Genomic DNA, 16,000 nt, shown 5'->3' with positions numbered 1-16,000 from the left:
ATGTACATGAAACAACTTAATTAGTAGTAGTAGTAGTAGTCGACGTCGACTTATTTGTTGTTCTTGTTGCTGCTGCACTTGCACAAGAGAAAAGCAAGGAAAGGCAAAGGCAAAAAGCCGAGTGCCTAGTGCTGAGCAGAGTGCTATGTGGCAGGAGCCAAGTGCCAAGAGGAAAGTAGAGGGGAACAAAGCAGCTTGGAAACTGGCACACCCAGCTGGCATTACAGCGAAATTTAAGAAATATTTTCTCATGTTACTTCATTAGTGTGCGCAAAATGCTTAATGCCCAACAGCAGCAATAGCAATAGCAGCAGAGCAATAGCAGCAACAGCAGCAGCAATAACCAACTGCCAGCAGCAAGTACTGGCAGCAGCTTAGCCTGCAGTAGACACACCGCGGTAACTTTTGTTTTCGGCATCTCGTGTGTACGTGAGTGTGCGTGTGTGTGTGTTTGTATGTGCGTGCGAGCAAATTAAATTGCAAAACTATACACGACGACGAGCAATTGCAGTGAAACCAGAAACGTAAATACGATAAGCATACCTACATACATATAGAATATATAAAGTCGGGGAGAGTGCAAGAAAGAGAAAGAGAAAGAGAGAGAGAGAGAGAGAGAGGGCTGCTTCAAACCTGAATATAAATGATTATACCATACACAATGGATTTGCAAAAACTGAAAGCTGTAGCGCAAGCAGCATCGAAAGCCAGAACTAAAACGAAAGCGCGCAATTGCCATGCAATACAAACAAATGTAACAACTTCACCTTCAAAGTCCTCCTGCTCCTGCTCCTTCAACAACTCCAGCGTCCCCACTTTCAACTGCTGCTGCTGCTTAAACTCCACAATAGCAGCAACAACACCACCATCGTCATCATCATTATCAACAACACCAAGAGCAACGATAGCAACTATAGTGGGCGGCTTTAGCTTCCGCTTCAACCCAAAATCCTCTTCGTCTATTTGGCGATTCTATTTGGCGCTACTGACGCTACTCGTATTCGTCGCGCATATCAACTTAACTTCCGGTCAAATCGATTGGGACGACGATGATGATCCAGGTGAGTGGCACGTGAAATACATATAACAGAACAATAACAAACAATAGAGCTTCCACAAGTTTTCGTTTTGGTTGGAGCAGTGATTTGCATAAATTCCAAATGCCAGACAAGTTCAATAGCAAAGTAAACAAAACCAATTACAGCAACACCAACAAAATCGACAACAACAAAATTGATGTATACTTTTTGCATTCGGTTGTTGGTTATGCTTTTGTAATTAAGTTTAATTATAAAGCGTTAGAGAGCGGGTTTTAATTAATCTCAGATTTATTGCTTAAGGTATGCCTCGAATAGCAACACAAATGGAATTTTAATTATTCAAAAGCTACAATTGAAATATTTAATGAATTCATAAGTCTGGCAGTTTTATTGCTTAGAGTTTGGCACGCACGCACAGAAATGTTGCTACATGGGCGTGAAGAAGCAAAAAATTAAGAATACTCGTAGACCTAAGGTAGATGGGCAGCGGCATATATACAATTTCCTAAGCTTACGATTGCTTTAGGAAGATGTGAGTGGGTGGGCGGGTGAGTGTTATCTGCTGCTGATATATGGGCAAGTATTATTTGTATTCGTTTCCAATTGTTATGTTGCTGTGTCTTATAAATACATACATACATTATTCTCAGTGCGCTCTGCTTCTTTTTAAATCTGCACGATGGGTGTGGAGTGAAAGCAACTGCCTCATTGCCTGTTTCTATTAAATGACTACAAATATAGGTTTAAAATAAATAAAAAATGCTGGAATTAAATACAGAAAATACAAATAGGAGTTGAAATAGATTGGAAAGAAATGTTGCATATATTGCTGGAAATATATATCGACAGCAATATTTCACTCAGGACTTAAAAGGTATTACTTGTATAGCATAGAGTTCATAGTTGTTTTGTTCAAGAGAGAAAAGATATATTTTGTTGCATTTATTAGTTAATCGGGATGAGGTTTTAAACACAACTAGCTTGAATTCATTTAAGAAATTATAATAAAATGTTCCACTTTTGCTGCCGTACTGACAACAAATAGGATATCAACCGCTGTAATAGATAACTGGAAGTAGATTCGAAAATATGATAACATACGGTAGAATCTGTTGCTACGCTGTAAATGGAGGTGACCAAAATTGCTTCGGTATTTCTGTCCAGATTTTATTTTATTTTCGTATGAAAATATTATTAGATCTGACTTAAATTATACATATATATTATTATCCCAATAACTTTCAAATAAACGTGTGTTTATTTTTAAACAACATATATTTAAATAGGTTTGAACACCCTTTATTGATTCTATACCCATTGTGCGTCGCCCAAGTCTCACTCCAGGGCACCTACAAGCTAACGATGCAAACTAAAAATGTTGACAACAAACATTTTTCAAGCTGTGCCCGCGTCCTTGTTGTACCTGCTGCTCTGTTGTTAACAGCGTTTGTTGTTGTTCAAAGGCTGGCTTTATAAAGAGATATTGTTGTTGTTGTTATACCCCCAGTGATGTACACGTGTGTGCGCACGTTACATTCGGCTCAGAGATAGAAGCAGACAGGACGGCCCGCTGTGATTCCAGTTTACTCGTAGCTTGGTGTGTTCAACATTTTTACAACATTTACAGTTGAAAAATATGGTTTTGCATAAAATTTTATATAAATATAGCGAACTGGGCTGGTGGAAGGGGAATACCGCATCGCCCCTGTCCCTTTTAGCATCGTTTTGTACCACTCAACCAAATAAAAATGCGACACGGCGTTACGTTTAAGTACCAGCCAGACGCAAGAAAAATTACAAAATTAAACTAGAGAGTAACAGAAAAAACAGAAAAAAAAACAGAAAAGCCACAAATTTGCGGGGATTGGGCAAGCCGGGGCAATAAACAACTCGACTACAGTCAGTGCCAACACTGTGAAATTATGAAATCATAAAAGAATTTTTACGATTTCCTATAAAAAAAAAAAGTTGAGCGCAGAGAGTGGGTGTGAGGTGCCTAGCCAAGACATAAACCATGCCGACAGGCAGGCGGGCTGGCAGGCTGGCAGGCGGAAAGGTCTGTCGCAGCATTTTTAGCAATTGCGTGATAACGTAAAATTCAACTTTAGACATATGACTTCATTATTTATCAAACTTGTGCGGCTTGCAAATAGCAAAGAGCGCCACATACTCACTACATAGTTGGCTGAGCCCCACCTTGCCTTAACCCTAGCCTAACCGGTTGCCAAGAACTCAATCCCATATATCCAAATTACGCATGTCACACAACGAAAATAGGAATGAAAAAGCCACATTTGAACAATTTCATTAAAAATGTGCCGCACACAGCCCCATACACAAGCACACACATATATACGAGTATAGTATAGGTAAGCACAGGACGAAATATTTGCCAATGCTTTTTTGACGCTCTTTAGAAATTTCATTTGTTGAACTTTGTCTGTGTGTTTGTGTGTGTGAGTATGTTTGTGCCTGGTTTTAACCCTTATTAGCCTTTGCCTCCTCTGGCTATAATTCATGTTGTTTTCATTTGTTTTGATTAGCAAATGAGTGCCGAGCAGGGCAGCATGGCAGCATGGCAGCAAGGCATCTAGGCAAGCAGGCAGCCATCTAGGTCGAAGGATGGGCCAGCGTGTCGGGAGCGACAGCGCGAAAATGTTACCCATTTTTGTGTTCGGGCCTTTTGGCTGTTGACTGTTTGCTAACAAATCATAACGTGACTCGAGTTGGCAGTAAAATTTGAGTATTTGTACATTCGCACACACTTACACTCTCTGCTGAGCTCTTGCTGTCTCGCTTTTAAGCTTCGTGCCTTATTTGCCACGCAAACTGTGAAATGCTAGAATATGAACAACAACAATAACAGTAACAACAACAACAACAATAACAATGTAGTCAGCCAGGCGAGCATAAAAAATTTTAATTTATGCCGTGTTGAGTGCGTTATGCCCTAATTCTCTACAAGTGCCAACTTTAGAGTAGGTAGTAGTAATGCATACAATGTAGATAGGCCGAACTGTCAGACACTTTACAAGCAAAACACACATACACTAAGGACAACAAAGCCTGAGATTAAAAGGAGTTGGGGGATTGTTGTATTACAAAGTACAAAAGTAGTCGAGAAGACTATATGAAGGTAGCCAAAATGATTTTCTTGAAAGTGCATCTCACTAATAAGAGCTTTCAGAATTTATTTGAGCTTGAAATAAAATAATTTTAAAATTCGAAATGATTCTATTCAGATAAGGAATTACATCAATTCCATTTACAATGGAATCGAAATCAAAGTATAACTCTGTTCCTGATTTTGCAAAGTTCTGTTTTACAAATAAATGTGAAATAAATTAATAATATGTTTTTATTTATTCGCACAGTGTATATTCGTGTGCACATATGGGCCACAACTCTTGAGTTTATAGCTGAGGATTGAAGTTGGTGAGCTGTCGTTATAAGTCAAACCTTAAATCGGCACTTCTGGCCCGAGCTCCATGGCTCATTTTGTTGTCGTTGGTCGTTCGGCATTTGAAGTCGCAGTTCGTGGTTTATTGTTGCCGCTGTCGTTCTATGTTTCAAAATGTTGGATTTGCTTTAGGCACGCGATATTTTTCTTTTTTGATAGAGTCGAGCGCCACGTTGGCGAATTGTGTGGACTTGGGGCAGCCCAAAATATGTAAAAATTATAATTCATTTTACATATTTGTTGAAACACATTCAATCACTCGCCTGCCAGCGCCGCAACCCAATAATTACGCATTTTCGCCGTGTGGGTATTATTTTTAATGATAAATGACCCGGGGCCAAAGTGTTGGCAAAATTTGGGGTTACACCGAAAATTTAACTCAAGGGGTGTTTATGCGCTATTTGAAGCTTCGTGTTTGTCCCGTTCCCGCTTCTCTGCTGGCAAGGTGCTATCGTAATATTGTGTCAAAAATACTTATCGCTCCCCAGGCAGTAGCAGCGGCAGTAGCACATGTGCCTGCTTCACAACAAAGCCATTTGTCATTTGTCAGAACCTAATGCAGTTAATAATTAACTAAGCAAGGTGTATTTACGCTTACGTTAGTAGGTGGTGCGACCTTTAGCTGGCCTTAAAATAGAGAATTAATTACTCAAAAGAAGAAGTTAGCTCAATATTGAAACATTTTTCTGTATTGGTAACTTTTAAATAGATCCAGAATATAGCAGTACACAACAATAAGAGTGAATCGTGACTAAATATGACCCTGCAAGCAATTTCTTATTTCTCAAAATTTGTTTTCAAACTAAAATTAGCAATAAGCTTTATTATTCCACCTTTAAATCTAAAACACTGACACTTGGCAAGCTGGTGCAGAAATTAAGGCAGATTTAACTCAGCGTTTCAACAGCTCATAACCATAAAGTGTTAACTTTCTTAGCTTAAACCAAAGCGTTTCGTTTGTCATGCAAGAAAGAACAAATGGTGGTATATAGAAAATCACGCGAGATTCAAGACAGCGATTGTCGTTGCTGTCTCCACCACTGTTCCATAACCCCCTCCAGGACAGCAGCTATCTACTCTATACTCGTACACTAAAACTGTTCACTTTTGCGAAACGTATAAATTTTCTATTGATTTATGCCAAGTTCGCATGGCATTTTTTCCGTTTTGCATAATTTCTGCTGCTAGGTAGACAGCAAGGCAGCCAGTCAGCCAACACACAAGGCCAGGATAGAAACGGCCCATTCTCTGGCAATGGAACGTCAGTTTTTGAGTCGGCAGACGAGTGACGCAAATGCAAACACAATTGTTGCGACAGTCTCATCGCGGTCGTCGCTCGTTGCTCGTTGGTCGGCGCTCGACGCTCGGCGTTCGTTGGTCTTCTGCTGTGACTTACACCATCATGCCAACTGTGACCGTAGCTGCGAGAGCGAAAGCGAGTGCGGCATGAATTGCGATGATGGAGTTATCCATTTATACTCGCATTTGCATACAACGACGACCAGAGACCAGAAAGCGCCAAATGTGCCGCATGCGTCTGTGATTGCCGCTGGCTGTGGCAGCAGTGGTAGCAACAGTAGCAGTGGCAGTGGCAGCAGTGGCGGCAACGATGGCAACTAGACGCTGACACATGACATGGAAAAATGAAAAGGAAGTCATCGTGTAGTCAGTCCCTAGATACATGAACAAATGGTCAAACAGTTGCAGCAGCTGGCGTACAAAAACTAGTCCCAGTGGCAGTTACAGTTATAGAGCATAGAAAAGGCGAAACGCCAACAACAATAATAACAAACAATAACAACAATAACAACAATAATGGCAACTGCGAAGCGCAACGCGTCAAATCGTTTGATGTCAGAGGTTGCAGCATGTGGAAGTGCATTTTATATAACACACACATAAATGATGGCGCCGGCCTATGTGGCAAAGTTAGTTGTTGTCGTTGCTATTGTTATTCGAGTCCTGTCACGCTCTTTCCGTGCCATATCAACTTTTATATGTTGTTCGGGGCATGCCAAAAATGTTGCTGCTTAGCTTTTGACTAGTTGTGGTTCACAATAGCGTGCCACACTGACGTGTTTGGTTGCATTTTTTGTTTTGAGTTTTTTTTTTGTCCCTGCCGACGCAGGGGCAGGCGAGCATGAAAGTCAAAACTGTGTTGCACATTCATCATTTAAGGCAAACAATTTTTGATTAATCGTCAGCACTGCGAATGGGCAGTGGGGGGGGGGGGGGGGGATGCAACATTTTTCCAATTGCTGCCACACACACACACACACCCACACACAGAAATATAAATGCAACACACACTCAAGCACGTTCGTGCCAGGGTGACCAAAATATTCAAAAGCGAAAAATTGTGTAATTTCTTTCACTTTAAACGTGCCTTTTTTTACGCTCATTTTGAATGCCATAATTTAAAAACATTAAAAAATGTGTTTGCAGTTAAAGCCTTTCTTCTGTATTCCTCCTGCAGCATATTATTGCCATAATATTGTACTTTTTCGAAACATTGCTGATTGATAATTTTACCTAATGCTAGTTTATGATAACAAAGGTCTTTGTCTTTTACAATATCAATACATTTTCAAAAATATGATTCGTTTTTATTTTAGTTGTGGAATTTGTTTCTAACTTTCCAAATCAGTAATTATTCAATAAAATTTATTTCATTGCCTTCAAAGTAATCCCTTTTGGAAGCAATGCAAATATGCCAACGCTTTTAACAATTCTTTTGAAAAATTATTTTCTCAGTACTCTCTTCGATTTTGCTTGAATGTCCCCAATCGCTTAGTTTTGGCTAAATGGTCACCAAACGGGAGTTGACTGTTTCGAAGCCCAAAACTTCTCTTAACCTTTCCTTAGTTGTCAATCGTAGAAATTCTTAACGATTGATTTTCTTTAGTAAACAAACATTTCTTGTCATACTTAGGATTTTGATTGAGCATAGAGAAAATGTTTGTACCAGAATAAAGAAGTCGGGTGCTCCGTTGATTTTGCTAACATAGTTGCTATTGAAAACTCTAGTTTTTTACTTTACTCATTTGGTTAGGTTGGAATTGAAAGGAGGAAGAAAGGAAAGAAAGCTTAGTGAAAACACTTAAAGGGATCACCCTACTGGTCACCAGCGACGCAGTACAGCTCAGCAGAATAGAGAAGAGAGAAAAACACAAACATACCGAATGCTCGGTTGAGAGTGAGTGTCAGGGACACATGTATACAAATTGTAGTTGCAGCTGCGCCCACTGATGAGAGGACGATATGGGTGGAAAGGAGGACGCCGGCGACAAAAACGTCGACGATGACTTGACTTGGTTTGGATTGTTTTGCTTTGGTGGCCAACTGCCATGTTTGAAATTTGTAACATGATTGCTTGCATGACCACCACCACCACCACCACCACTGGCAACAGCAACACCAGCACTAATACCAAAATCTCCCGTTCAAAATCATCAGCATTGTAGTATAGTGGCGCATTTGACTTTTGCATATTTGACTCTCAGTCATTTTGGTCACTGTTTTTGTCTTGGTGCGGCCAATTTGTGCCTTCAACCGTTGTTAATTTCGCAACTTATCAAACTTATGATAAGCTGGGAGCTCACTTAATGTACGCATGCCATGTGCATGTTTAAGGTCTTGATCCTTTTTCGTAAATTTCAATACATATTAAACTGGTTATGCCACAAAAGGATTACAACACTTTGGCCAAAAGTAAGCATATCATTATGCTTAAACAATTTTTTGACAACTTTATTAGGTTTCGGGCGGCCAGCTGACCCAAAGCGACCAGCAACAACACTACAAAAAAGGGTTTAACTTGGAGGCGTGCGAAAAATTCTAAACAAATAAATACGCAACATATCGAAGAGCGCTCTCCAATGGAGAATGGACTTTACCGAGGCAAAGGAAAAAAGGAATTACTATGCGGCATGCGTCAGCGACAAAAACTATTTTATAGCTAGGTCGTGTTGTCGTCACGGTCGCACACTGGGGAAAAAGGCTAACGAGCAAAAGGATCTGGGCCTGGGCCTGTGTTTCGTTTCGTCTGTGAGCTGTAAGCAACTTTGGGCAGAAGGCGGCAAATGACAGTAAAATACTATGCGAATAAGTCAACGCTGCAAAATGTGTCAAAATGCGCCATTTATTTAATTTTTTGGATCCCCAAACACAAGTGTTTGTCATCGGGTGTGTGTTTGTATATATGGTATATGTGTATGTGTATGTGAAAAGTCATTTTCATACTTTGTTTTTTTTTTTCGATTCGACTTGACGCTATTTAAGCACAAAACTTTTAAGTTGTTTTACAAAAGTTTGCAAGCAAGAGCAAAATAAATTGGATTAAACCAAAAAGATGGCACCAGTGTGGCCATAAGGCCAACATCACAACTTGCAAACTTAGTTTGGTCTTCAGTCCCTCAGTTTTTTATTTGTTTATTTCGGGAAAATGCTTCGTTTCGAAAGGGATACAAAACATTTTTTAATGCGCACAAATGTAAACGAACTTTAAATGCTCATGGCTCATGGCTCATGGCAGCTTTAAAACTTTGTCTCTGGGGTCAACTCATTAGCCAAATGAAGCAAAAACTAAACGTATGTTTACCGAAAGCATTGCCCAACTTTGTGTAGTCAGGGGCCTCGTCCCAGACCAGCCGATCGAAAAATCAAACAAGAGTAACAAAAAACTTTCGCAACCCAGGCGCATGACCCAGCCAGCTTTCGGAAAACGCCCCCCAAAACCATAAATGTCAAAGTCAGCCAGAAAGTTTGCATAGTTTTTGACTTTCAGCGACGCCAACGACGGCGACGATGACGTTGGTCTTGGCTTTTGGCACAGGACATGCGGGCGGGCTATGTGGTTGACATATTTGCTGGGGGATTATTAATTGAAACAAGTTAATTTGCACAAAATATTGCCGAGCAACAAAAACCGCAAGACGGCTCACACACAGACCAACAGATGTAACTTTCAGGCAATAGACGACAAAGCAGTGTGCCGAAGGCCACAAGCGCCCTATCGCAAAGGCCCAATGCCCTGCGACTGGCTAACGAGCCCACTTCGTAGTTGGAAATGGCAAACACAAACACAAACACATACAAGAGCAACAATACATACGAGTACAACAACAGCTCCAACAAACACGCTGGTGAACTAAGCTGGGCAAAAAGTTATTAAGAGACATGTTATGAGTCCCGTCTAAAGGGTAAACTTTTCATATGCTTTTAAATTAAACATTGGAGTTTTTCTATATGGCATATGACATCGGCATATCTATAGCCACAGCTTATAGTACATATGCGAGTATATGTGTGTGTGTGTGTGTGTGTGTGCGTGTGCGTGTGTTTGTCTGTGCTTAGCTGAAGTTTCTCTCTTTCGATGTTGAATGAACAAAAACAAGTTATAATTAGCATTTAAAGGCAAGACATTGAACAAAAACTTTTTCGACAATCATGGAGCAAATAGCAGATATAAGTGGTTTGGGAATGGAATTAGCTAGAACCAAAAGCGGAGCTTTTTGTGGCCAGTGATGTCCAGCTTAAGAATCATTGTGTTAGAATTTCATTTTAAAGTTAATATTCAGGCAGAACACTTTCCAAACCTTAAATTTTTCAATATTTGGATGCTTTCGGTTATATACTTTTTATACTCTGTACATGAAATGTACAGAAGTATATTAGGTTTGCGGGAGCTGAAAATGTAACGGGAGAAGGAGGCGTGGCAGACCCCACAAAATATATATATTCTTGATCAGCGTGACATGACGAGTCCATCTAGCCCTGTCTGTCTGTCTGTCCGTCTGTATGAACACCTGGATCTCAGAGACTATAAGAGATAGAGACACCAAATGTTGCACAAAGATGCCTTATGTGTGTATTCTATACGAGTTTGTTTTATTTTTTTGATTGAAAATTGACAAAGTTATTTAGTTTAGCAATAATATTACTTGAAATGCAATATGTTGCTTTGCAGTTGTTTGCTGAACGAGTTGTCTGTTGCTAATAACGATTACAAGTTAAAAGTTACAATTTACTTTACTAAATACTATAGTATTCCCCATGGAGAATAACAACTTTCCGCATTATACTCAAATAAGCATTTAGCAACTTTAGCATCTTTAAAAATTATAAATACCAATTAACATCAAGCTTTTTCAATTTCGGCAAGTTTTTGTTATGCATCCCAATTCCCATTTGACACTGGATTTTAATAAACACATTAAGCAAATATTTTAAAACCAAAAATAACAAGACGTCAAATGGTAGCTCTAAGAAGTAAATCTCCCCATAAAAACAAATAGTTGGGCATCTAACAAGATTAGAGTCTGGTTTGTGCTTACAGACGCAGCAAAGTACTCTTTTATATATTAGAGCATGTCATTTAAAAAAACTGTAATTCGGATGAGGAAAGTAGCTGTATAATAGTGGATAAGAAACATGAAACAAATTTCCAAATGTATTGACATTAAGCCACAAAATAATTAAACGATTGATACAAAATCAAAATGCCGCAACCACAAGCCACATTTCTAAATCCAAATAAATAATTTAATTTTGAATATGATGAAATGCACATAAATTGAAATAATGCAGAAATGCAGGCATATGCTAGTTAGAGCATTATAATACACGTTTTGTCAGCATCTCTTCATTATCCTGCCTACCTCTAGCTATGTGCCACACACACATATTATACGTGTATGTGCATAGTATACCAGCACACATGCATTCATGCCCGAAAACCTTTTGAACAGTTCGTTATAAGGCCAATTGAAGAGTAAAATATTTATTGCTAATCATATCAAATGCTCGGCTAATACGTGCCTAAAGCAACGGACAGGATATGATAGACAGCGGCAATGTTGTGTAATGTGTTACCTTTTTGAAGGTTGTCAGGACGACAGACGTTTCGTGAGGTTAATGGCCATGCACACGTACGAGTATATGCGTATACCGAATATACAATTACAAAATACACTTTTCTAATTGTAATTGTTATGCAACTTCCAAACAGCCAGAGCAAACATGGGACAGCTATGTACAACAGGAGCAGCAATGAGAGCAACCACAATAATAATGCAAACAGTTTAAGGACGCCAGCGGAAGCTGAAATTATATGCCTATGCCCAGCACACACACACACATGCACATACACACAGATACACACGCATATACAAGTATGTAGTAATACACAAATGTACAACAGCAAGCACCCACGCCTAGCATTACAATTTGAGTGCACGTGTCTGTGTAATCGTCTGTTGGGCTGTATTTGTGTGTCCGTGTGTGTGTTGACATATTGTGCTTGTTGCCTTTGCCGTGTGCCCTGCCCTGTTTTCATGTTTATTTGTTTGCCAAGTTAGTGTTAACTTTAGTCATTCAGCCAGATATCCGTCGCTGGCACTTCAGACGGCCCCTTGCTGTCTGCACCTGCTCCTTCTGCCGTCGCCGACGGTCTCCTGCCCCCTCATTTGGCGGGCATTCTTGTTCTTGTTCTCGTCATCATTATTATAACGTGCAAGCCCATGTGAGTGACAACTGTACCTAGGCAACGAGCAGGGACACACGCAGCGTGCGCAATGAAAGTCTAACAACATCAACAATAGGATCGGCAGGCAGGCAGATAGACAGTTGCGGCTCATCCGCCATTGGCTCTTACACATGACCTCATTAGCCATTGAAACGTGACTTGTTATTTGACTTGTTTCGCGTGAGTTTGTCGCACATACATACAAATAGTATGCGATATGTACGTATGTATGCACGAATATGTATGTGTGTGTGCGCCGCTTAAACTCTAATTAAATTTGCCGCGCTGCACTTTAACCCAGCGAAACGAACGCAAACGAATCCCCTAAACCCAAATTCCATGCATATGTTAGCAAAAATGTCATTGCGCTCTTGCCAAACAATTTTCGGACAGCAGCAGTTTTGCATTTCCGTTGGCTGACCTCAACGTTTTTGCACCCATACACATACACATACAGATACACACACACAATTAAACAGACACACATGTACACATTTACTACATGTGGTAGACATTTGTGTAGCTGTGTGTGTGGCCGGCAGGGATTAGGCGGTTGGCACAGCAATTTGCATTGCAAACAAAGTGAAAACAATCAATTTTATTGCAGTTGCATTTAGTTAATTAACACCAGCAGCCAACAACAGCCGCCGAGGGACGCGCCAAATAAAATTGGCCGTGGTTTAAATGCGTAGTTTTTATTTTAGCTCTCGGCTCGTAAAATGGCCGAGTTGCTTGAATAAATTAGTTTGAATTAATTAATGCGCATTAATCAGACGAGTGGCAGTCGTTCCTCATTTTTTTCCTTAACGACAAAGCTGCCATTGAATGGCGCAAAATTAACAAAAAGCCGTTGATGGAAAGAAAGTGCTGGGCGGCGCTGTTTTTGTACGACCAAGTCATCAACCGCCAAACTAGATGCCTGAGGAGTAACTACAGTACGTCGAGGATATATATTGACAGGGTCATTAACAGCGTGTATTGTGTATTGTTTTAATTGTAAAAAACTTACCTAAATACTAAACGTTTACATCACAAATTTGGAAGTTTGTGATGATAATATTCTTACAATATACTATGGCTTCTAAGATTAGGATATTACATTTAATAAATGATAGCATTTACGTCTATTAATGCTAGTGACTCAAAGAATAATCTGTATGTGGAGATTTTCTTTCTGCTTTTAGTCAACACTGCACTTTTGCATTGAAAGTATCAATTTTAGGTTTTGCAGTGAAATTTCTTTACACTATTTTGCAAAAAAGAAACCACAATCCAAAGACTTTAAGATGCAGATGCCAACTTAGTGGTAAACTTGTTACAAAAATTGCTATGTGGATGTGGCTCTTACACAAATGTAGTTTATTGAATGAAAACCCCAAGCAGAAACAAGTTCCAGTAACTATCCGACATTTATAATGCCGGAATGTTGACTTTGTCGAATCAACAAAACATAACATGATCGTATTAGGTTATATACTTTTTCAAATATTGATGGCATGATAACAATATGGAGAAACTCCCACCCCAAGTGCAATCACTAAAAAGTTATTTTAATTGATAAAATATTTGTTCTTTACTGGCTTCATTTATAATATCGGACTTGGCTCAAACAATCTACTTGTGTAAGATTAAATTATATTTTTTTCTCAACTCGATATCTAGTATAAATAAACTAAATAGGGCTTAAATTTGTTGTATATATTTGATAATATATATAATTCACATTGTAGGAATTTTCGGCTAATAACGGATTTTACAACTTTATTTTATTTTTCGATTTAGTTTCATTTTATTTTTTCATCAGAGCGATGACAGATAAAATTAATTTATTTCAACATTACTTATTATTTGTTCATGTATTTCAAATTCGTATGAATATGTTTTGATTCTTAATTCAGTGCATATACATATGGACGACTAGTGTAGAACAAAAGAATAACTATGACTAGCCTGGACGGCCATTGCGTCCGGCATTGTGTGTCATTCATTCAGTTGCGTACTTTCATTCATTCCACTGACCAAAATCTGAACTTCAACGCTTGCCACAACTAATTATGCCACTAATTGAATTTTCGCATTAAGCGCTGGGGCTGGACGGTCATTTGGCAGCTACGAGTAGCTGCCTGCGGCCTGCTGTCTCTGTTTTTGCTGCTGCTTCAGCTCCCGGTCCTAGTACTGGACCTGGCCCTGGTGCTTTATAGTTACGTATGGACCCTGTAGTTGGCCATTGACAGTTGCTTTCGCTGTTGGGGTTAATGCTACTGGCGCAATTCTTATTGATTTTTGCTCAACTTTAATTACATACCGCGCTTTAGTCGATGCAAATACTGGCTGGGGCTTGGTTTTAAATACACAACCGCTTCAATTGCATGGGCGCGGCTTTAAGCTTGAGCCACAAAACCTTTTGTTACGTTGGGTGGCGGCATTTGTCAAAGTTCATGAGGCGAACACACAAATCCGGGTGCCCAGAGCAGCCACACACATAAACAAGAATACTCAAACACACACACACACACACACGCACACACCCACACGCACACCTCGCATTATTTACACTTGAAACCGAGCTCGGCCGCAATGCAAATGTTTGAATTTATGTAGCGGTTTTAAATATTTAATTGAATATTATTCAAAATCTCACAAAGCAGGCAGCGGGCGAATGCTGCTGCTGCTGCTATCCTGCTGGTCAGCCCGCTCTCTGTGCATTTGTGTGTGTGTGTGTGTGTGTGTGATTGGTTGTTGTCTCGGCTTAATCCGTTTGCTATTGTGCGTTTGTTTGTTTATTTGCTTGTGTGTCCGTTTGCCTGTCTGTTTGTTTGCGTACTGTGCTTAATTGCCAATATGCTTCATGCATAAAACAAGTCGAACCGATGCATATGTTCGTACATACTTGACTCTATTTTTCATTAATGCACTTAATGATTGCCCAACTTGCCACAGAATTGTTGCCGCATGTTTCGTTAATTGAAATCTGTGATTGCTGCATCAGCACTACACTCTGACACATACACGTACACCACACGCACACATATGGCTAACCAAAACTTTTGCCCACAACTCGGTCTGTCTAACTTCGCTGAGCCTGTTGACTTGCTTGGCCCTCTGGTTAGAGTGTGTGCACTCATTTCCGTAGAAGTTGAACATTTTGCGGCTTTTCACTTTGCGGTTATCCTCGGCACTAACCGCAAATGTAAAACTAATGGTACTCGCAAATTTATGAATGCATTCAAGCCCTGCAACTGGTTCTTAGTGGGATTGGTTGTGTGGGTGCAATCTTTTGATAATTATTTTGCCATTAGAATCCGATTAGTTGGAAAATTTCATTGGACATGTGGGTGTGTGCACTGCCTGCACAGTTATTTGATTCATTTCCGCTCTTATATGCCCTAGAGACAACCCAACAGTTGAGTCTTGACCGCCCTACAGAATTTCAACTCTTCAGCTTAAAAATTTAACGCTACTGAGCATGGTAAGCGCATGATAATAACAAACATTATGAGCTGCCTGATGATGTACAAACAGCCAAATGAATGAGTTGCCCACTGTGTGCCCTCAGCCGGCAGCTTAAACATTTTCAGCATCAATACACTGCAATTCCACCATTTGGCATCAATAAACTATAAAAGCGAAATGCTTGCGGCAACGTCTGCTCTATTTATACAGTTGGGGTGTCTTCCGCCTGGCGAATGGAAAATAAAACATAAGGGAAAGTATTCAGCTCCAACAAGTCGACGTTTACATACCTTGCAAGTTTTCTTTTTATTTTTTACTTTTCGTCCAACTACTGCACAATGGAAAGATTTAGAAGCAAGATATTGGCAACGGGGCTACCAGGACTTCTTTTTAACTTGGAAGCGCATCATACTGCAGGTAGTACGAATGAAAGATAGGTTCTCAAAAACGATGTAGAAGTAACGAATAAGCACAGCTAGGTACTCATGGTATTAATCCTTCCCTTTCAAATACTGAATTTAG

General features: G+C 39.7%; 1 protein-coding gene across 1 annotated transcript in view; it reads left to right on the top strand.

The window, feature by feature from the left end:
• Nucleotides 1-210: 210 nt before the first annotated feature.
• LOC115620710 overlaps nucleotides 211-16,000 on the top strand; it is an 85,233-nt gene continuing 69,443 nt past the window's right edge. Inside the window, exon 1 of the mRNA XM_030514085.1 lies at nucleotides 211-1,061. Coding sequence (XP_030369945.1) covers nucleotides 644-1,061 — 418 coding nt within the window. The 5' untranslated portion in view covers nucleotides 211-643. The remainder of the gene's footprint in view (nucleotides 1,062-16,000) is intronic.

Source organism: Scaptodrosophila lebanonensis, unplaced genomic scaffold (genome assembly GCF_003285725.1).
Source record: "Scaptodrosophila lebanonensis strain 11010-0011.00,11010-0021.00 unplaced genomic scaffold, SlebRS2 tig00000024-arrow-pilon, whole genome shotgun sequence".
Lineage (NCBI taxonomy): Eukaryota > Metazoa > Arthropoda > Insecta > Diptera > Drosophilidae > Scaptodrosophila > Scaptodrosophila lebanonensis.
The sequence above is the reverse complement of the archived record's forward strand: the minus strand, read 5'-3'. Positions and strand labels throughout refer to the sequence as shown.